This window comes from Scyliorhinus torazame, chromosome 13 (assembly GCF_047496885.1).
Source record: "Scyliorhinus torazame isolate Kashiwa2021f chromosome 13, sScyTor2.1, whole genome shotgun sequence".
Lineage (NCBI taxonomy): Eukaryota > Metazoa > Chordata > Chondrichthyes > Carcharhiniformes > Scyliorhinidae > Scyliorhinus > Scyliorhinus torazame.
Genome location: NC_092719.1, coordinates 228,680,271 through 228,703,817, shown reverse-complemented (window position 1 = coordinate 228,703,817; position 23,547 = coordinate 228,680,271). Strand labels below are relative to the sequence as shown.

At 47.9% G+C, this 23,547-nt stretch overlaps 2 protein-coding genes across 2 annotated transcripts in view; both read left to right on the top strand.

Moving 5' to 3' along the window:
• Positions 1-21,554, top strand: part of stimate (STIM activating enhance) — a 258,679-nt gene extending 237,125 nt beyond the window's left edge. The window contains exon 8 of the mRNA XM_072473154.1: positions 14,929-21,554. Coding sequence (XP_072329255.1) covers positions 14,929-15,045 — 117 coding nt within the window. The 3' untranslated portion in view covers positions 15,046-21,554. The remainder of the gene's footprint in view (positions 1-14,928) is intronic.
• Positions 1,741-14,919, top strand: LOC140388661 (uncharacterized). Its single transcript, XM_072473153.1, has 2 exons — positions 1,741-13,572; positions 13,658-14,919. The coding sequence occupies exon 1, from the start codon at positions 3,239-3,241 to the stop codon at positions 4,190-4,192; it is 954 nt and encodes a 317-aa protein (XP_072329254.1). The 5' UTR covers positions 1,741-3,238; the 3' UTR covers positions 4,193-13,572; positions 13,658-14,919.
• Positions 21,555-23,547: the final 1,993 nt, after the last annotated feature.

Sequence of the window (23,547 nt, the reverse complement as noted above, 5' to 3'; positions counted from 1 at the left end):
CGAGGGAAGTATTTTTACACAGAGGGTAGTGGGTGCCTGGAGGAGGTGGTGGAAGCAGGGACGATAGTGACATTTAAGGGACATCTTGACACATACATGAATAGGATGGGAATAGAGGATACGGACCCCGGAAGTGTAAAAGGTTTTGGGTAAGACGGTCTGCGAGGGCGTGCTGTACTTTTCATTGTTCTTTGATACTTGGAAGAGGACAGATTAGAAAGGCTGGGCTTGTTCCCACTAGAGTTTAGAGTGAGGGGTGACTTGTCTGAAGGATATAAGATCCTGAACAGTATTTTCAAGGGGATATTGAAAGGTTTCCTGTGGATGAGTCCAGAACTAAGGGGCATGTTTTAAAATGAGGGATCGTCCTTATACAACAGAGATTTGGAAAATTAATTTCAGAGGATTATGCAGTTTCGGAACTGTCTGCCTCAGAAGGCGGTGGAATGGGATCACTGAATACTATTTAAGGCAGAGGTTAATAGAATTTTGTTTGGCAGGGAACCAAAGGTTATCGGGGATAGTAGAACTCAACTCAAACTGATCAGCCAAGATTTTATTGAATGGCAGAGCAGGTTCAGGGGAGCCACAAATGGCTCGCTTGTGCTCCTATTTCGTATATTCAATTATCAATTACTAGCCCACATAGCGGGTTGGCGTTTAGCCTGCCCATGGTGGGTTTACACACCTTGGCGGGATTCTCTGTTGGTTGACACCGAAACGCGACTGGGCAGAGAATAGGTTCCGATGCCAAAATCGCAGCGGGTGCCGATTTGACGCCAAATCACCTCAATTCCCCGTCACCTCAGCAGCGGCGTCAATGCGGTCCGCAATGCACGTACAGTAAATGTCGTTTGCATGACACTAGCGGGCCCAACCTGGTATTCTCCAGGGCCTCCGCGATTCTCTGCCTCGAGTTCCCGGCGGGAGGTTCACTTGGACTTTTTAAAATTGCAAAACCGGCATGGTGGCTGCTGAGGGAGAGAGTGGGGGTTCGGGAAGTGTCCAATATCGTCCCAGTTTGCTGACAGTTGTGCTGCTGGCCGGGGGGTGGGGGGGCTTCTGCCAGGTCCGGGAGAGTAGCGGGGTGGTGGCCAGAACGTGGGCTGTGGGGTCGGGGTGCATGGCACAGAACACCATTGCCTCAGCCGGCAAGGCAGCCAAGCAGCTGTGCATGCCGCTAGCAACCCACTGTGAAGGGGTCGTTTAGGTCCCCCCTCCAGGACACCCCCCTGGGTGCCCTCTGGCCCCAGCCGACCCATCAGCTGTATGGGCGCTCCAGAACAACCAGTGCCATCTTGTTGGCTGGGATGAGTGTGTGTGGGGAGTGTAATGTGTATGTGCATCTGGGATGAGTGTATGTAGGGAGTGTAATGTGTCTGTGCGGCTGGGATGAGTGTGTGTGGGGAGTGTAATGTGTATGTGCGTCTGGGATGAGTGGGTGTGGGGAGTGTAATGTGTGTGTGCGGCTGGGATGAGTGGGTGTGGGGAGAGTAATGTGTGTGTGCGGCTGGGATGAGTGTGTGTGGGGAGTGTAATGTGTGTGTGCGGCTGGGATGAGTGGGTGTGGGGAGTGTAATGTGTGTGTGCGGCTGGGATGAGTGGGTGTGGGGAGTGTAATGTGTATGTGCGTCTGCAGCTTGTCAGCCTCCCGAGTGTTAATCAGGGACCCGGTGAATCCGGCATCGTTTTTCATTGGAATCGATTGTGTTGTGCGTGGAGCCGGTGATGCCCCTCCACAGTTGCTGAATCAGTCCAGGTTCGGCGCCAGTTTTGCTGTCGTGAAAGTCCATGGATTCTGTCCCGGTGTCAACACTTAGTCTCTGAAACGGAAAATCACACCCCATATTTTTAGTTACTTTGAAGAAAAATAAATTCTCCCGTGCATTTTATGCCAACTGTGTGGTGGGAACAGCCTCTGGTTTGCCTGTCCTGCCGTCGGCTGAGCGCATCAGTTAACGGGCTGACCGATTAAAGGCAGCCGCAGCCCTCCCAATGCGGACGATGGCTGCAAAGAAATCTGCCCCAAGGATCTCTGAGGCCTCCCTCACTAGACTGCTACATGCCGTGGAGGTTCATTGTGATGTCCTGTACCCACATACAGGGAGGATACCAGCGAGCAGGGATACCAACCCAGCATGGGTGGCAGGGGCAGCTGTGGTCAGCGCCAACTCCCTGCAAAGGTGGCAGGCATCCAGTATCGTAAATGAATGAATGATCTCCGTTCTGCCAGGGTGAGTCACTCCCCCTACCCATCACTCTCAACTCTCACACTTACAAACCCATCACACATCCACAGGGGGCTCCCTCACTACCAGCTTGAGGGACCCCACCACTCGCTCTCCCAAACACATCTTCATCTCCCCTGCAGGTCGTCTCCTCGTCACTTTGCTGCTCCCGCTCGCCATCCAGATGTGCCAGACGTCCTTACTCACCTGTCCTGGCACACGATTTGCTCACACACTCTCTATCCATTTTTATGCAGAACAAGTTGGCTCACAATAAGAGGAGAGACCCCAGACGGGCAGAGGGACTCCCGAGTTGAAAGTCCTCTCTAATTTCAAGGAGGCCTGCAGCTGGCCAGGGAGGAAGTCAACCACTCCTGCACCGAGGGGTGGTGGGCACCAATAAAACAAATGAGGGCCCAGAACACCATCATCCATCACACCAAACTAAATGTCACGTCTCCTCGATCTGAAGGCCGCCGCCATGCACTAATGAAATCTTCCTTCTCTTACAGGCATTTCAGGAGAGCAGCCCTGGGTCTCCACAGCCAGATCCAAGTGTCTATTTCCGAGAACATCATGGATGACTTCTCAGAAGTGAAGATCGAACAGCGATCACAGCTTTCATCCAAACCCACCATCAGCACAAAGACCCGCATTTCAGTAGGACTTTGTATTAAAGAGATCTTGGGGTCACAAACTGAGCAGTTCACCCTCTCAGATCCACAGCGGGCAGAGGCAGGGTCATCCCCGGAGCTGGCACTCTGAGGAGCTGGAGGCCAGGACTTGGAGCCTCTGGACTTGGTCATGCCTCATTCCTGGAACTACAAAAACAAAGCTGGCAACATCAGGAAGGGATGTCAGCTACACTCCTCAAATCGAAAGTCAGAATGGAGAAGTGCGGCTGTTTTCTGTCCACCGAGACGGTGCCATGCTCTGAGGCCATGATGTCAACACAGTGAGCGCGGTGGCTGCAGTTGAGTTGTTGGTGCAAAACCTCGGACTTGCACGTCATGCTGCAGGACGTGTACACCATGCTGCAGGACGTGTACACCCTGATGCAGGACGTGTACACCATGCTGCAGGACGTGTACACCCTGATGCAGGACGTGTACACCCTGGTGCAGGACGTGTACACCCTGATGCAGGACGTGTACACCCTGGTGCAGGACGTGTACACCCTGGTGCAGGACATGTACACCCTGGTGCAGGACGTGTACATCCTGGTGCAGGACATGTACACCCTGGTGCAGGACGTGTACACCATGCTGCAGGACGTGTACACCATGTTGCAGGACGTGTACACCATGCTGCAGGACGTGAGCACCCTGGTGCAGGACGTGTACACCCTGGTGCAGGACGTGTATACCCTGGTGCAGGACGTGTGCACCATGCTGCAGGACGTGTACACCCTGGTGCAGGACGTGTACACCCTTGTGCAGGACGTGTACACCATGCTGCAGGACGTGTACACCATGCTGCAGGACGTGTACACCCTGCTGCAGGACGTGTACACCCTGGTGCAGGACGTGTACACCCTGGTGCAGGACGTGTACGCCCTGGTGCAAGACGTGTACGCCCTGGTGCAGGACGTGTACACCCTGGTGCAGGACGTGTACACCCTGGTGCAGGACGCGTACACCCTGGTGCAGGACGTGTACACCCTGGTGCAGGATGTGTACGCCCTGGTGCAAGACGTGTACGCCCTGGTGCAGGACGTGTACACCCTGGTGCAGGACGCGTACACCCTGGTGCAGGACGCGTACACCCTGGTGCAGGACGCGTACACCCTGGTGCAGGACGCGTACACCCTGCTGCAGGGCGCGTACACCCTGCTGCAGGGCGCGTACACCCTGCTGCAGGGCGCGTACACCACGGTGCAGGGCGCGTACACCACGGTGCAGGACGCGTACACCACGCTGCAGGACACGTACACCACGGTGCAGGGCGTCTACACCATGGTGTAGGCACTTGTGGGCATCCACAAATGCCAAAGCCAGAGTACGGGGTGAAGGGGGAGCATCTAGAGCTCACTCCAATTGCCTTTCTAACCCTAAGAGGAAGCCAGACACCCTGGGGCATCCAGGGAGGAGGAGAAGCTTGGGGCAATCCACACAGATGATTCCTGAAGTGTCCAGCCCATCTGAATTCCCCTCTTCCTGGAACTGCTTCAGCTCCGCCTCCACAGGCCGAGGAGCGTGACACTACCACACAGAAGCACACCTAAAGCAGACCAGGCTCCTCCAGGTGATGGCATTACCTGGCCATCCAGAGAATGCCCACCAAGGTCATCACAGACAACAGGTTATCTCCACCTCTGCTGTGGATCCTGAACAAGAACAAAGAAATGTACAGCACAGGAACAGGCCCTTCGGCCCTCCAAGCCCGTGCCAACCATGCTGCCCGTCTAAACTAAAATCTTCTACACTTCCTGGGTCCGTAGCCTTCTATTCCCATCCTATTCATGTCTTTGTCAAGATGCCCCTTAAATGTCACTATCGTCCCTGCTTCCACCACCTCCTCCGGCAGCGAGTTCCAGACACCCACTACCCTCTGTATAATAAAAAAATTTGCCTTGTACATCGCCTCTAAACCTATGCCCCTGAGTAATTGAACCCTCTACCCTGGGAAAATGTCTCTGACTAGCTACCCTGTCTATGCCCCTCATAATTTTGTAGACCTCTATCAGGTCGTCCCTCAACCTCCGTCATTCCAGTCAGAACAAACCGAGTTTATTCAACCGCTCCTCATAGCTAATGCCCTCCATACCAGGCAACATCCTGGTAAATCTCTTCTGCACCCTCTCTAAAGCTTCCACATCTTTCTGGTAGTGTGGCGACCAGAATTGAACATGATACTCCAAGTGTGGCCTAACTATGGTTCTATACAGCTGCAACATGACTTGCCAATTTTTATACTCAATGCCTCGGCCAATGAAGGCAAGCATGCCATATGCCTTCTTGACCTGTGGACCTGTGCACCTAGATCTCTCTGACTGTCAATTCTCTTGAGGGTTCTACCATTCAGTGTATATTCCCTACCTGCATTACACCTTCCAAAATGCATTACCTCACATTTGTCCGGATTAAACTACCTCTGCCATCTCTCCGCCCAAGTCTCCAAACGATTTAAATCCTGCTGTATCCTCTGACAGTCCTCATCGCTATTCGCAATTCCACCAACCTTTGTGTCGCCTGCAAACTTACTAATCAGACCAGTTACATTTTCCTCCAAATCATTTATATATACTACGAACAGCAAAGGTCCCAGCACTGATCCCTGCGGAACACCACTCGTCACAGCCCTCCAATCAGAAAAGCACCCTTCCATTGCTACTCTCTGCCTTCTATGACGTAGCCAGTTCTGTATCCATCTTGCCAGCTCACCTCTGACCTCAAGTGACTTCACCTTTTGTACCAGTCTGCCATGAGGGACCTTGTCAAAGGCCTTACTGAAGTCCATATAGACAACATCCACTGCCCTACCTGCATCAATCATCTTTGTGACCTCCTCGAAAAACTATCAAGTTAGCGAGATACAACCTCCCCAACAAAACATTGCTGCCTCTCGCTAATACGTCCATTTGCTTCCAAATGGGAGTAGATCCTGTCTCGAAGAATTCTCTCCAGTAATTTCCCTACCACTGATGTAAGGCTCACCTGCCCTGGATTATCCTTGCTACCCTTCTTAAACAAAGGAACAACATTAGCTATTCTCCAGTCCTCCGGGACATCACCTGAAGACAGTGAGGATCCAAAGATTTCTGTCAAGGCCTCAGCAATTTCCTCTTGCCTCCTTCAGTATTCTGGGGTAGATCCCATCAGGCCCTGGGGACTTAGCTACCTTAATATTTGTCAAGGCGCCCAACACCTGGTCTTTTTGGATCTCAATGTGACCCAGGCCGTCTACACACCCATCTCCAGATTCAGCATCCACCAATTCCTTCTCTTTGGTGAATACTGATGCAAAGTACTCATTTAGTATCTCACCCATTTCCTCTGGCAGGATTTCCTCTCCTGTCCTTCAGTGGGCCAACCCTTTCCCTGGCTACCCTCTTGCTTTTTATGTACGTGTAAAAAGTCTTCAGATTTTCCTTCACCCTATTTGCCAATGACTTTTTGTGACCACTTCTAGCCCTCCTGAGTCCTTGCTTAGGTTCCTTCCTACTTTCCTTATATTCCACATGGACTTTGTCTGTTCCCAGCCTTCTAGCCCTGACAAATGGCTCCTTTTTCTTTTTGACGAGGCCTACTATATCTCTCGTTATCCAAGGTTCCCGAAATTTGCCGTATATATACTTCTTCCTCACAGGAACATACCGGTCCTGAATTCCTTTCAACTGACATTTGAAAGCCTCCCACGTGTCAGATGTTGATTTACCCTCAAACATCCGCCCCCAATCTAGGTTCTTCAGTTCCCGCCTAATATTGTTATATTTAGCCTTCCCCCAATTTAGCACATTCACCCAAGGACCATTCTTATCCTTGTCCACCAGCACTTTAAAACTTACTGAATTGTGGTCACTGTTCCCGAAATGCTCCCCTACTGAAACTTCTACCACCTGGCCGGGCTCATTCCCCAATACCAGGTCCAGTACAGCCCCTTCCCTGTTTGGACTATCTACATATCGTTTTAAGAAGCCTTCCTGGATGCTCCTTACAAACTCTGCCCCGTCTCAGCCCCTGGCACTAAGTGAGTCCCAGTCAATATTGGGGAAGTTAAAGTCCCCCATCACAACAACCCTGTTGCTTTTACTCCTTTCCAAAATCTGTCTACCTATCTGCTCCTCTATCACCCACTGGCTGTTGGGTGACCTGTAGTAAACCCCCAACATTGTGACTGCACCCTTCTTATTCCTGATCTCTACCCATATAGCCTCACTGCCCTCTGACGTGTCCTCCCGCAGTGCAACTGTGCTATTTTCCCTCACCAGTGGTGCAACTTCGCCACCCCTTTTACATCCCCCTCTATCCCGCCTGAAACATCTAAATCCTGGAATGTTTGGCTGCCAATCCTGTCCTTCCCTCAACCAGGTCTCTGTAAAGGCAACAACATCATAGTTCCAAGTACTAATCCAAGGGGATTATCCTGGGGATACAACAAGATTTTAGCTACATTGTTAGAAAGGTTTAAAAAGGTCTAGCTGCACAGTATGGGCAGGGGGTGTCCCTCACTTGTAAATAGTGTCCATCTCTGTAAATAATCTTTCACTTATTGCACCTCTCTATGGCTCTTTGTTCTGAGGAGATGTCTTCCTGTAGCGTCGCTCACACAACTGGACTCCTGTTCCACAGAACGGCTTGATTCTCAGTCCAGAGCTTCCTCCATCTGCTCTCTGCACATTTACCAGCACATTTGTGGCATCCCCTCACAGTGACTGAACACTTCAGTTCTGCCTGTTTCTCTTTGGGAATGAGGATGTTTCCCACCATGTACAGAGCTACTGTCACTCAACCAAGTCGTTGTCAATATGTGTTCTCTGCGCGTGTTGCCAAGCTGCTTGACTGAATTGAAGGTAGCCTCAGCCTCCAGTGACACTAAAGCTCAAGGGCACAGATCACTTAAGGAGGAGCTTCGATCAGGAGGGTGAAAATCTCTGCATCATGTTGCCATGCTATGATCCTGGTCACTGAGAGTGAGCGAGCTGCCTTCAGCAAGACAGGAGTCAGACATTCGCAGTAGCTCTTTAAAGATCAATGCAAGCATAAGTGCTCAATGATTCCAATGAAGGAACTAAATGTAGTATCTCCAAATTTGCAGATGACACAAAGCTGGGTGGAAGGGTGATCTGTGAGGAGGATGCAGAGATGCTTCAGTGATATTTGGACAAGTTGAATGATGGGCAAATGAATGGCTGATGTGTATAATGTGGATAAATGTCAGGTTATCCACTTTGGTAGCAAAAACGGGAAGGCAGATTATTATTTGAATGGCTAAAGATTGAGAGAGGGGAATGTGCAACGAGACCTGTGTGTCCTCGTACACCAGTCACTTAAGATAAGCGTGCAAGTGCAGCAGGAGGTAAAGAAGGCAAAAGGTACGTTGGCCTTTATAATGAGAGGATTCGAATACAGGAGCAGGGATGGCTTGCTGCAATTATACAGGGACTTGGTGAGACCTCCATCAAGGGGAAAAGTTTCTTGTCTATTCTATCAGAATTTTATACAAAGGAACAGGAGTAGGCCATTCAGCCCCTCGAGCCTACTGCATCATTCAATGAGGTCATGGTTAATCTCTGGCCAAACTACTGCCTTTGGTCCATATCCCTTGATACATTTGCTTAACAAAAATGTATGTGTCTCAGATTTAAAATCAGTAACCGATGGAGCATCAATTGCCATCATGTGTGTAGAAATGCTTCCTAACATCTTTCCTGAATAGTGTGGCCCTAATTTGTAGACTCTGGCCCCTAGTTCTAGAATCTCCAACCAGTAGAAACAGTTTATCTTTATTTACCCTGTCTTTTTCTGTTAGTATCTTGATCTAGTATTCCTCTCACTCTAATACCATCTAATATTTCAATATTCCTCTATGTCTCTCCCAATTCCTTGTGTTTCCACTCTAATATTTCCTCCTGGTTCCTAAAGCCTTGCCAAGTTAGTTTAAACCCATCCCAAAGAACAAGCAAATCACCCACAAGGACTTTGCCCCTGAACATAGCTCAAACTAATCTTTCCAGCCTGCACAACAACCCCAGAACCAGTTCCAGTGTTCCAGGAACCGACAGGCCTCCCTCCTCCACCATCTGTCCAGCGACATGTTCATGAATGTTGTCAAAGTGCTCTGTAGCAATTCAGTGATATCATTAAGCTTGGTACCAGAGAGGCAGCATAGCATCTTGGATTGACATCTGTGGCCGCAGAGATGCCTGTCTCTCCCCATTGCTTGCTAAGCCTTCCTCCTGCCCTAATCTGAGGCACCCACGGTGACACAACCCCTCCTGAAGGGAACCATCACCCTCAGTAGTATTCAGAACTGAACACTAGTTGGAGAATGAGATATCCTTGGGAGATCTTCCTGGTTCTTCTTGATTGTATTATGATCACCCATTCCCCCTGTGGGGTGACCATATCTTATAAATTCATAAATCCACAAAACTCTCAACCTCGCAGATGTGCCCCATGTGTTCCAGCTCCAAAACACAGAGCTTGACCTGCAGCCAATGACACTTCTTGCACTTATGATTTTCTCTTACCCCCAATTCCCACAAGGAACAGGATGCAAACTCCACAATACCGAGGTGCCTGCAATGATAACTATTAAACTTTTGAACTTAGAATTTAAATAAACACTGATCAGCTACTCAGCAATCAACCGTCGGTCTTGTGCTGATGTCACTTTATTTCATAGGGAGATTAACTGAAATGTTTCTACTTAACTCCTATTTTCTAAATAACTTTGATTTTAGTTTGCTGAAAAACTGAGAATTCTTTGATTTACAATTTCTTATTTAATTTCAACTTTTATTAATAAGCAGCTATTTATACAATACACTGGGGATCCCAGCTGGGATTACTCTGCCTGGCTCCCATTCAGGTCGAGCTTTTATTGCCAGAGTCCATTACTCCGCTGTTGGTTCCTTGCCCCTCAGCGGTGAAGCTTGTATTCCACGAGGCCTACAGAGAGGCTAATTGGTCCGTCCTTGTAGATCACATGTGGGTTATCATAGAATTTACAGGGCAGAAGGAGGCCATTCGGCCCATCAAATCTACACCAGCCCTTGGAAAGAGCACACTACCCACGCCGACACCTCCACCCTATCCCGGGACCCCACCTAACCTATTGGACGTTAAAGGGTCATTTAGCCTGGCCAATCCACCTGGCACATCTTTTAAAAAAATATATTTTTATTCTCTTTTTTCACATTTTCTCCCAAATTTACACCCAACAATAAACAATAATCCGTAACGAATGCAATGTCAATCCCCATATCAATAACAACGATTCTATCCTCCCACCAAACCCCAGACGTTAGCCCGCATGTTAACATAAATGACAAAAAGGTATCATAGTCACCATTAACACATACAGCCTCCCTCCCCCCAACTCTCCCAGTCCCCAACCCCCCTAATGTTCGATGGGATACAATTCTCGAAAGTGCATAATGAATAACGTCCATGAATTGTAGAACCCCTCCATCCTTCCCCTCAGTTCAAATTTGACCTTTACAACCGTCAAGAATTCCAACAGGTCCCCCCGCCAGGCCAAGACACAGGGTGGAGAGGTTGATCTCTACCCTAACAGGATCCAGCTTCGGGCGATCAACGAGGCAAAGGCGACAACATCTGCCTCTGCGCCCGTTTCCAACCCCAACTGGTTCGACGCTCCGAATATGGCCTCCCGAAGGCCCGGGTCCAGTTTCATGTGCACTACTTTAGAGATTACCCTAAAACCTCCTTTCAGTAATCCTCCAGCTTTGGGCAGGACCAAAACATATGGAAGTGGTTTGTGCCCCCCTCCCCCCCCCCCGCCCCCCTCCACAACGCTCACGCACATCCTCTACTCCTTCAAAGAATCGGCTCATCCTCACCCTCGTGAGGTGTGCTCTATATACCACCTTCTGCTGTATCAGCCCCAACCTCGCACACGAGGCGTTCACCCTCTGGAACACCTCACACAAGAACCCCTCCTCCATACCCTCTCCCACTTTGCCTTGATCCCTTCTCATGGCGCCTTCTCCTCCTCCAAAATAGCCCCGTAAACCGCTGATACTACTCCCTTCTCCAGTCCCCCTGTCGTCAGCACCTCCTCCAACAATGTGGAAGCCGGCTCTACTGGGAAGCTCTGTATCTCCTTTCTGGCAACGTCTGCCACCGCTACACCAGTTGCGGCATGTGGGGTGGCACGGTAACAATAAAAATCTGGCCAGGCGTGTGTCGAGGAATCCTGAAGTCTGCTTCTTCAAGCCTCTTCAATAAGTTTGCACCGCCCTTTTGGCCAACACATTTGAGGCCAGGTGGTGCAGGGCTGTGCGGGTGTGTCGTACTCTGTTGCCTTCATAAAACCCCCGAACACATCCAGGTGCCCGTTAAACAGATCTCACAGTCTGAAGTCCTGACCCTTGTGTGGGACCACGGCATGAGTCCCCCACAAAAGGATGCCGGCTTCGATGCTGAACTCTGCTATCTAAGTGGAGAAGGTCTTTAACTCATTGAGCAGTTTCCATTGTTGACCACTGTATAGCACGATATGGTGGACAATAAAGGATCTGTTTGTGACCACTCATCTATTTGGGCTGCCGTGACAGGCAACGTATCCATGAAGTTCAGTTTGGCTACAGCTTTGTCGGCACTGGGGGGAGTTGGTGGTCTCGTTGCCAGTGGAAGTCCATTCAACACACCCGCTTTCGCGATCTGCGTGCCCGGTCCGTGGTCGAATGTATATTCACATGCTGCCAATAAGAGGGCCTATCTCTGGATTCTGGCTCACACTATAGGCAGGATAATCTTGTCTTCCTTGAAGAGAGAGTCCCAGCTGCTGTTTGTGGTCCGTCAATATCGTAAAGCGACATCCATACATGTACTGATGGAACATTTTGACTGCGGAAACTACGGCCAGACGTTCTTACTCTATTTGCGTCTTGTTCCTCTCTGCCACAGACAGGGAGGCGAATACAATCGGCCGCACTCTGCCATCATCTATGAGGTGTAACAATGCAGCGTCAATGCCGTATGGCGAGACATATCACGTGACTACTGTGGCTTGGCGGCATTGTAGTGCGTCAGCAGGCCGGATGAAGCCGTTTTACTCAACAATGTGGTCTCCACGCCCATTCCTGGTTTTCTTTCAGCCAGATGTGCAGGGAGACTTGCATGATCACGAGGCCGGGAATGAATTTGCCATAGTAGTTCTCAAGTCCTAGAAACAAGTGCAACTTGGTTGTAATCTCAGGTTTGGGGGCTTGTTGAATTGCACTTACCTTTTCTTATACTGGGTGTAGACAGTCCCAGTCGGCACGGTCTCCCAGGGAGACGACCCCCCTGGTGGAAAAGTGCACTTCTCTCTTTTGAGACGGAAGCCTGTCTTTGAAATGCGGTGAAGCACCTCGGAGTGTTCTTGCTCTGTTGTACCTGTGACCAAAACGTCATCTAAATAAACCGCTCCGTGTGGCAGACCCGCAGAATGTTTTCCATGACGTGCTGGAAAATGTCACAAGCAGACGCCACTCCGAAAGGCATCCGAGTATACTCTTCCAGGTCCCTGTGGGTATTTAACATCACATATTGTCTGGACTCTGGGTCTAATTCCAGTTGGAGGTATACGTAGCTCATGTCAAGTTTTGTAAACGAATGGCCTCCAACCAATTTCTTTGATCTGCGTCATCCGATAGCCGTCCAATCTGGAGGCCCTATTCACTCAATTTATAGTCGCCACAAAGTCGAACCGTTTTGTACAGTTTAAGGATGGGGACCACAGGTGCTGCCCAAACACCCAATTTAACCGGCCTGATAGTCCACAGTCCTCTAGTCGCCCGAGCTCTGTCTCAACCTTGGCTATTAGTGCAGAGAGGACTGGGCGTGCCTGGAAATATTTAGGCTGTGCTTTGCGGTCTACATGAATTTTAGCCATTCCTCCCTTAATTTTTCCCGAACCGGCTTGGAAGTCTTTGGGTATTTCCCCAACGCTTCATAAAGGCCTCCGGAGCCCATCTGAACATTTGCTGCCAATCACGGCGAAGATGTTGCTGCTGTTCGTGACCTAGTGAACCCTGGATGTGACCTTTCACTTCAGTCAACTGACTTCCTCACAGATTGCTGCCTTTACACCATCCCCGCTATGGCAAGTGGTTCCCCCGTGTTTGTGACCAGACGTGCCTCAGTATCCCCGAATTAATCCTTTTAAATGTCTGTTTGCCAATGATTAAGACTGCAGCTCCTGTGTCCAATTCCATTTCAAGAGCGTGACCATTTACCTGGACGGTGATCCTAATCAGGGCAACTTTGGGAGCCATGATGCAATTCAGCTGCTTGCGTTCGTCATCGTGCTGAGCCAAGAGAAAAGTGTGGGATCTGGGTTGACGTCTGCCTCGGGTGAGGCAGCGTGTTTGGCTGCTCCCTGCCTCGGGTGAGGCAGCGTGTTTGGCTGCCCCCTGCCTCGCGTCCCCTGCCTCGGGTGGGACGGTGTGTTTGGCTGCCCATGCCTCGCCCCCCCGGCCTCGGGTGGGACGGTGTGTTTGGCTGCCCATGCCTCACATCCCCGGCCTCGGGTGGGACGGTGTGTTTGGCTGCCCATGCCTCGCACCCCCGGCCTCGGGTGGGACGGTGTGTTTGGCTGCCCATGCCTCGCACCCCCGGCCTCGGGTGGGACGGTGTGTTTGGCTGCCCATGCCTCGCGCCCCCTGCCTCAGGTGGGGCGGTGTGTTTGTTTGACTGCCCCCTGCCTCGCGTGGGACGGTGTGTTTGGCTGCCCATGCCTCGCGCCCCCTGCCTCAGGTGGGGCGGTGTGTTTGTTTGGCTGCCCCCTGCCTCGCGTCCCCTGCCTCGGGTGAGGCAGCGTGTTTGGCTGCCCCCTGCCTCGGGTGGGACGGTGTGTTTGTTTGGCTGCCCCTTGCCTCGCGCCCCCTGCCTCGGGTGAGGCAGCGTGTTTGGCTGCCCCCTGCCTCGCGCCCCCTGCCTCGCGCCCCCTGCAGCTTCTCCACCTGCACCTCATCTGGGGTCGCCCTCTGCAGATTCGGGGGTGGTATCCTGCCTAGCTGACTCAGTCCTCGGCCATCGGACTTGACCTCGGCAATGTTCGGCTCAGGGCCTTCTTCAGGTCCAACAGTGGCTCGGCCAGTAACTTTCCTTGGGCCACCATATTGTTAATGCCACAGACCAATCGGTCCCGCAGCATCTCGGGAAGGGCCATAATGACAAAATTCAGCTAGTTTCCTCAATACGTTAAGAACTCAGTAACTTCATCTCCTTGGGTCCTCTTAGCCGTGTTAAAATGGTACTGTTGCACAATGACCAACGGCTTGTGGTTATAATGTTTCACCACTAGCATTACCATCCCCTCGAATGACTTAGAGTCTGGGGCAGCGGATGCTGAAGGTGGGGGCTCCAAAGGCAGTCCAGAGTATTACTGTCTGTCGCTCATCACCACTTAAAGTGTTAGTCCTGAAAAAGTATCGCATTCGATCTGTGGATTGCATCCAGTCTCCCAAAGAGAGGCATTTTGAAATTAGTGCAAACCTTATTCCAGTAGTACCAGTCGAGATGACGGTGCTTCCAACAGTTAGTAGCACCGTTTGTACCTCCACTTTTACTCTCATCGCCAATTTAGTGAGCACAGAGAAGTCCACAATGAGAGGCGTAAAGAGAGTTGTTTTTATTAATAAACTATTTACACAGTACACTGGAGGTGCCAGTCGGGATTACTCTGCGCGGTTCCCACTCGGGCTGAGCTTTTATTGCCAGAGTCCATTACTCCGCTGATGGCCCCGCCCCTCGGCAGGAAAGCTTGTATTCCACGAGATTTACGGAGAGGCTAATTGGTCCGTCCCCATAGGTCTCGTGCGGGTTATAACAGGGAGCAGGTTCGAGGAGCCATGTGTCATACTCCAAGTCCTACTTTATGTTCTTAAGCTACTTCAAACCCTGGCAAATACAAATAGGATATGTAGGAAGCCAAAAGATCAAATTAAATTCTGATTTCTGATCGTAGGTGCTGTCTGCTGATATTGATGTGATTTCCAGTTCTCATTATTAAATGCGGTTTACAGATTCTCATTTCAGCAGATGACGAGATGGACGAATCTGAAGGTGACGAGGACCTTCGGAGACTGATGAATTTAAAGCCTGTTAAAAAGAAGCTGCGATTTGGGGGCCTTCCAGTATGACACAGGGCCATGCTCGGCAGGGAGGGTCATGCACAGGGCCACACCTTTTCCTGCTCCAAACTGCAATGTGAAAATGGGCTGCATAAAATGGTGGCGAGGATCTGAAAGATTTTTTAAAAGATGAGATTGTGATGATTGTAAGTTTATGATCTCAACTCTTCTCTTTGCAATGATACCAAGCATTCCTGATCAAAGTTGTCTGTTTGCAAATGCAAAATGTACAGGACCATTGGGTGCTGCAGAACATTTTCTTTTTTGCACCAATCAGGTTTTTGTTCCTTTATTTTAAATTATTAAATCTGTCACTCAGCTTGTTTATATGTTTTATATATTGCCCAAGAACTGTGAAAACTTTCAACGACTAGACAGCAGCTGTAATTATTGCACAATGTGGTTACATGTTGGTATTCAGGTGAGTATGTTAGACCTCAGCAATTACCAAAGTGAAAACATTGCCACAGCTGAAAAATCCACAATGGTAAAAAGACATGGAGCTGCTGTGGGCTAATTCCTTTCCTCCCTCTCCCTTTACCTCATCCACTCTGATTATTTACCTGGATCAATGGAGTTTGATAACTGATTAAAGGTGGCAGCACAGATTTACAACACAGTTTCTAAATGGACTAAAGTTCCAATTCAGCAACAAGGCATTCTATTTGTAATCCAGATCTTGTTCTCGGGCTGTGCTTTACAAATTTCACCAACAAAGCATTAACGGTGAATGCTGATCTGTTCTGTCCAAAAACGTCCAACCAACCAAAATTATTTCATAATGGTTCCCTTCTGCTAACCCATCTCTGCTTTGCAGAACAAATATTCATTAAATGATGACATTAATGTTTATTTAACCTTTATGTTTAATGTACCTGACAATCATCCTATTTGAAAAGATTTTGCCGACAGAAATCCTACTAATATTTGGTATGAGCTACTGTGGAAAAAGATTTATTAACACAACTACAGAAAAACGACTGAGATTGGATTTGAGACACATTGTTACAACAGAGGTCTATCCCATCCTAAACCATGCTCTACCTCCCTTAGGTGGTTTGATGGGGACAGTGTAAAGGAAGATTTACTCTGTATCTGACCCCATGTTGTTCCTGTCCAGGGAGTGTTTGATGGGGACAGTGTAGAGGGAGCTTTACTCTGCATCTAACCCCGTGCTGGACCTGTCCTGGGAGTGTTTGATGGGGACAGTGTAGAGGGAGCTTTACTCTCTATCTAGCCCCGTGCTGTACCGGTCCTGGGACTGTTTGATGGGGACAGTATAGAGGGAGCTTTATTCTGTATCTAACCCCGTGCTGTACCTGTCCTGGGAGTGTTTGATGGGGACAGTATAGAGGGAGCTTTATTCTGTATCTAACCCCGTGCTGTACCTGTCCTGGGAATGTTTGATGGGGACAGTATAGAGGGAGCTTTACTCTGTATCTAACACCGTGCTGTACCTGTCCTGGGAGTGTTTGATGGGGACAGTGTAGAGGGAGCTTTACTCTGTATCTAACCCCGTGCTGTAACTGTCCTGGAAATGTTTGATGGGGACAGTGTAGAGGGAGCTTTACTCTGTATCTAACCCCGTGCTGTTCCTGTCCTGGGAATGTTTGATGGGGACAGTGTAGAGGGAGGTTTACTCTGTATCTAACCCCGTGCTGTACCTGTCCTGGGAGTGTTTGATGGGACAGTGCAGAGAGAGGTTTACTCTGCATCTAACCCCGTGCTGTACCTGTCCTGGAAGTGTTTGATGGGGACAGTGTAGAGGGAGCTTTACTCTCTATCTAGCCCAGTGCTGTACCTGTCCTGGGAATGTTTGATGGGGACAGTATAGAGGGAGCTTTATTCTGTATCTAACCCCGTGCTGTACCTGTCCTGGGAGTGTTTGATGGGGACAGTGTAGAGGGAGCTTTACTCTGCATCTAACCCCGTGCTGGACCTGTCCTGGGAGTGTTTGACGGGGACAGTGTAGAGGGAGCTTTACTCTGTATCTAACCCCGTGTTGCACCTGTCCTGGGAATGTTTTATGGGGACAGTGTAGAGGGAGCTTTACTCTGTATCTAACCCCATGCTTGGGAGTGTTTGATGGGGACAGTGTAAAGGAAGATTTACTCTGTATCTGACCCCATGTTGTTCCTGTCCAGGGAGTGTTTGATGGGACAGTGCAGAGAGAGGTTTACTCTGCATCTAACCCCGTGCTGTACCTGTCCTGGAAGTGTTTGATGGGGACAGTGTAGAGGGAGCTTTACTTCCTATCTAGCCCCGTGCTGTACCTGTCCTGGGAATGTTTGATGGGGACAGTATAGAGGGAGCTTTATTCTGTATCTAACCCCGTGCTGTACCTGTCCTGGGAGTGTTTGATGGGGACAGTATAGAGGGAGCTTTATTCTGTATCTAACCCCGTGCTGTACCTGTCCTGGGAATGTTTGATGGGGACAGTATAGAGGGAGCTTTACTCTGTATCTAACACCGTGCTGTACCTGTCCTGGGAGTGTTTGATGGGGACAGTGTAGAGGGAGCTTTACTCTGTATCTAACCCCGTGCTGTAACTGTCCTGGAAATGTTTGATGGGGACAGTGTAGAGGGAGCTTTACTCTGTATCTAACCCCGTGCTGTTCCTGTCCTGGGAATGTTTGATGGGGACAGTGTAGAGGGAGGTTTACTCTGTATCTAACCCAAGCTGCACCTGTCCTGGGAGTGTTTGATGGGGACAGTGTAGAGGGAGGTTTACTCTGTATCTAACCCCGTGCTGTACCTGTCCTGGGAGTGTTTGATGGGGACAGTGTAGAGGGAGCTTTACTCTGTATCTAACCCAGTGCTGTACCTGTCCTGGGAGTGTTTGATGGGGACAGTGTAGAGGGAGCTTTACTCTGTATCTGACCCAGTGCTGTACCTGTCCTGGGAGTGTTTGATGGGGACAGTGTAGAGGGAGCTTTACTCTGTATCTAACCCCGTGCTGTACCTGTCCTGGGAGTGTTTGATGGGGACAGTGTAGAGGGAGCACTCATCTAAAATGTGACATTAATCTATTTATAAACTTAAATAATCAATTTGTCATTTCTGAAAGGCTTAGCTGGGACAAATGTGATATTGTTTTTATATTAGAGAAGTTTAAAAAGACTGTCAAAATGAATGAAGTTGATGTTTTGGTTCTAACGTTGTGCCTGCTCTTCCAGAAAGTCTTAGTGCAAAGAAAATTGTAGAATAACCTGAATGACTACTGCCTTGAAATAAGTAATCTTCAAAGCAATTACTTATTTTCAACACTTTTTATGAAAAATTAATCCTTAACACAATCTTTTAAAGATTTAATTGTGGCGATAAATGTGAAGAATTCATTTTTTAAAATATTCTTTTCCAGGATGTGGCCATCTGTTGATTGGGCCGACATTTATTGCCCATCCTTAGTTGCCCTTGAGTTGTAAGAGTAGAAATGGGTTTTTTGGAGTAAAGCAAACTGGTTGAAAAGGAAGTTAAATTAAAGTTATTCTTAGGATGGGTAACTTCTAACTTGAAAGGCGAGTGCTGTTTAAATGAGATTTTTGAGTTATTTCACAGGCATTTCATTTTGTTCGGACTCTAACAGTGGGTGAAATGCCACCTAGTCTGAACACATGGTTGTCAGGTGTGTTACTGATTTGCTTTCTAATTTTCAGTTCTGTTTTCCAATTTTGATTTTTTTTTTAACCTGATTCTTATCCTAAATCACTAAATGTGTCAGATACAACATTTTAATAGTGAATTTGCTGGAGACTCAACAGCTGCTGGTATGTATACACAATTATTTTGCATTACTTTAAAACACTTGTGAATAAGCAGCACATTTAATCTAATGCATTCAATAGAAATGCAATTTACATTTGTGGCTGGTGTTCACCATGACACTTTACAGCTGAATTTAATCCTTTGGAAAATAGCACATTTGTAACATTAATTTTTAGATACATGTTCATGGTCCGTACATGTAAAAATGTTGATATAAAAGTTGTAGCATATTGACCTACATTTACAGTGGGGATAATGCAAATGATTAACTGAGATTTTAGCTTGCATTAAATTTTTCCAAATTGAATGTAAGCCACTACTCCAGATATAGTGCCTCTTTTACCTATCTACTCTCATGTTCTGAGAAAGTAATATTAAGATCAGAGCTCCTTTTAAAGTGAATTTGAAATGTGTAACTTTTTTTAATTGGAAAGAAATGCAGAACGAGGAAAGTTCTTTATGTGAGTGCTTCATTCCAAGTCCAACTGTTAAACTAACAGATGTAAAAATGCTGATTGAAATTTGTTTTAAAGTGAACAGATAAAGGAGTGGGGAAACTCACTGTTGTACAGTGTCTCTCCTCTTGACACAGGGATAGAGCTGGTTTAGTACAGTGTCTGTGATCTGGACACTGATGGAACTTGTGTTCTGCTGTTCTTTTCTGGACAATAGGATAGAACCTGTGTTGTACAGTGTCTCTACTCTTGACATTTGGACAGAGATGATGTTGTACAGACAAAATAGGAGCAGAGGTTGACCTCTAGGCCCTTCGAGCCTGCTACACCATTCAATAAAATCAAATCTGCATCCCCCCTTTCCCCTGACAACCTACCCATTCCTTGCTTCCCAAGAATCTATCCACCTCTGCCTTAAAAATATTCAGAATGTTACAAAGACTCACGACATTCTGAGCGAAAGAATTGCGCCTCATCTCAGTTAAGCCCCTTAGTTTAAACAGAGACCCCTAGTTCTAGATTCCTTGATAGTCTTTGAAATGCAAATCTTCCATTCAATTTCACACAGCAATACATTGCACTAGCCAGGGACTTCAAGCCCTTTGAAGTGTACTTGACTTTCCAGGAAGTCTCTGACACTTGCAATATCTGCTGCTTTAGACATTTTTCTCTGGGGCAGCAGACATTAGGAAAGGGTAAGTGACAATGCAGTGATACTGCCTGGTCTGCTCTTCTGCTTTCAGGCAGTGGATCTCTGATGGGCGTCCGCTGGGGGGGGGCAGGATTTGTGTTGTGGGTGGGAGGGGAACCTTCCAATGGACTTTGGGGGTCACCTCTGCTATGCTCTGACTCACCGCATCAGGGCCGTGCTTGAAAATACCTTCACCAATTCATTCCTGCCTGAATCTCGGCTGAGGGAGCTGGTGCAACCCGGGAGAGATAGAGAATTGGGCTTCCAGCCTGTTAACCGGATGCAACTGACCCATTTACATGATGGCACCGGCATGTGACATGTAGCTCGCTGCGGCCGCAGGCTGGAGACCACAGCATCCCCCAATCGTGTGTTTTTGGCCAACACTCGATTCTCCTCCAGATCAGGAAACCTGCCAGCGGTGGTGGGCAGTGGAGATTCCACCCCTGGTGTTGTCCAGCAGTCCTGGGCACTGGGAGAGAGGGAGGGAGCTGTCTTTGCTCCACATCATTTTCTTGATATTGCTGTTTCTCTTGAATCTCCGATGACCCAAATTCTGATCTAGAGCACAAAGTCCAGTTTGTTCTGATATTGTTTTGGATACATTTCTCCTGTTTGTTTTCCATGGGCCTCATGGTTTATGAACAGTTGTAAACAATTGCCTGATTGATGGATATATGCTAGATTAGTACACCCAGTTGTGTTAGCACAGCATCCTGGACACTCAGCAATAACATGGAACCTAAATTTGAAATGTGTGAGAGGTCTGCATATTTCAGTCACTCATATTTTGTGCATGAATGTGAGAGAAAGGTAGGAACATACCTGGCTGCAGTAATTGGGCATAAAATTAGATTTTCCTGAATAGAGACGCTCCCAGTGCTGGGGAATAACTGGATACACATCAATTAAGTGCAATGTTGTGATTGTATACCCTGGGAGATGGAATACTTGGTTCTGATGTGCGTTGATGCCTTCATTATTGTTTGTTTTCTATGATTAGATAATGGAGAAATGTGGCACAAAAACACTTGAGGCCCTTTCACGGCCAAATAATTACTTCATATTAGCTACTGATTAAAATAGTCAGTTTAAATGGTGAAATAACACTTTTTAACATTCGATCACTAAACCTTGTTTCACTTTCCCTCTTGGCATCGGGTGAAGGAAATCAACAAGTAAAAGAATATCATAAATATACTTTCTGATAATATCAAGTTTAAATTATTATTATAACTACATTTTGTAAATGAGAATTGCCTGTGAAAAGGTATAACACACGTTTGAAAAAAGTCAGTCTAATTGCTAACTTCAAATTATTGCAGAAGCTATAAACAACAGTATGACTCAGTTGGATGTTTTAATAATGTCTCGATAGGTATCAATGTATTGAAATTTGTCTGTACTTCTGTCATACCTGTTCGTATAGTTTAAATGTTACAGTAACTCCTACATCAGCCAAATCAGCAGAAGACTTGTGCAGATTCACAGATGCTGCTCGGGATCTGGGTGAAACCCATCATGTTGCAATGTGTACAGCAATGAGTATATGATGTATATACTTTGTATCTCACTTTATATTAAAGTATTGGGAACTTTAAAACTAACCTGTGTTTTGTAATGCCTATTGTAATGCTCTAAGTGATAAGAAAAGTTTAAACTTTCTGAAAGCGAACAATGTCTGCACAGGCTAGAATCCATCCGATCAATGCTTGTCTCTTATCTCAAACATGGTTTTGAGTCCAGAACAAATTTTCCTCCTGTAGAAGGGTCATTTAGATCCAAATCTTTGTTTCTTAGGGGGGGGGGAAGGCCCTAGCGGCCAGGTCTCTGGCACTGAGTCTTGCTCTGGGGCTCAGAAGGGAAGGGGGGAGAATAGAAAAGCAATAGTTGTAGGAGATTCAATGGTTAGGGGAATAGATAGGAGATTCTGTGGTCGCGAGCGAGACTCCCGGAAGGTATGTTGCCTCCCGGGTGCCAGGGCCAGGGATGTCTCGGATCGTGTCTTCAGGATCCTTAAGGGGGAGGGGGAGCAGCCAGAAGTCGTGGTGCACATTGGTACCAACGACGTAGGTAGGAAAAGGAGTGTGGAGGTAATAAACGAGTTTAGGGAGTTGGGCTGGAAGTTAAAAGCCAGGACAGACAGAGTTGTCATCTCTGGTTTGTTGCCGGTGCCACGTGATAGCGAGGCTAGGAATAGGGAGAGAGTGCAGCTGAACACGTGGCTGCAGGAATGGTGTAGGAGGGAGGGCTTCAGGTATTTGGATAATTGGAGCGCATTCTGGGGAATGTGGGACCTGTACAAGCAGGACGGGTTGCATCTGAACCAGAGGGGCACCAATATCCTGGGAGGGAGATTTTCTAGTACTCTTCGGGAGGGTTTAAACTAATTTGGCAGGGGAAATGGGAACCGGATTTGTAGTCCCGCAACTAAGGTAGCCGATATTCAGGACGCCAAAGCATGTAATGAGGCAGTGGGGAAGGTAACACTGACAAAGGAGAGTATTTGCAGGCACGGAGATGGGTTGAAGTGTGTATACTTCAACACAAGAAGCATCAGGAATAAGGTGGGTGAACTGAAGGCATGGATCGGTACTTGGGACTACGATGTGGTGGCCATCACGGAAACTTGGATAGAAGAGGGGCAGAAATGGTTGTTGGAGGTCCCTGGTTATAGATGTTTCAGTAAGATTAGGGAGGGTGGTAAAAGAGGTGGGGGGTGGCATTGTTAATTAGAGATATTATAACAGCTGCAGAAAGGCAGTTCGAGGAGTATCAGCCTACTGAGGTAGTATGGGTTGAAGTCAGAAATAGGAAAGGAGCAGTCACCTTGTTGGGAGTTTTCTATAGGCCCCCCAATAGTAGCAGAGATGTGGAGGAACAGATTGGGAAACAGATTTTGGAAAGGTGCAGAAGTCATAGGGTAGTAGTCATGGGTGACTTTAACTTCCCAAATATTGAGTGGAAACTCTTTAGATCAAATAGTTTGGATGGGGTGGTGTTTGTGTAGTGTGTCCAGGAAGCTTTTCTAACACAGTATGTAGATTGTCCGACCAGAGGAGGGGCAATATTGGATTTAGTACTTGGTAATGAACCAGGGCAAGTGATAGATTTGTTAGTGGGGGAGCATTTTGGAGATAGTGACCACAATTCTGTGACTTTCACTTTAGTAATGGAGAGGGATAGGTGCGTGCAACAGGGCAAGGTTTACAATTGGGGGAAGGGTAAATACGATGTTGTCAGACAAGAATTGAAGTGCATAAGTTGGGAACATAGGCTATCAGGGAAGGACATAAGTGAAATGTGGAACTTGTTCAAGGAACAGGTACTACGTGTCCTTGATATGTATGTCCCTGTCAGGCAGGGAAGAGATGGTTGAGTGAGGGAACCATGGTTGACAAGAGAGGTTGAATGTCTTGTTAAGAGGAAAAAAGAGACTTATGTAAGGCTGAGGAAACAAGGTTCAGACAGGGCGTTGGAGGGATACAAGATAGCCAGGAAGGAACTGAAGAAAGGGATTAGGAGAGCTAAGCGAGGGCATGAACAATCTTTGGCGGGTAGGATCAAGGATAACCCCAAGGCCTTTTACACATATGTGAG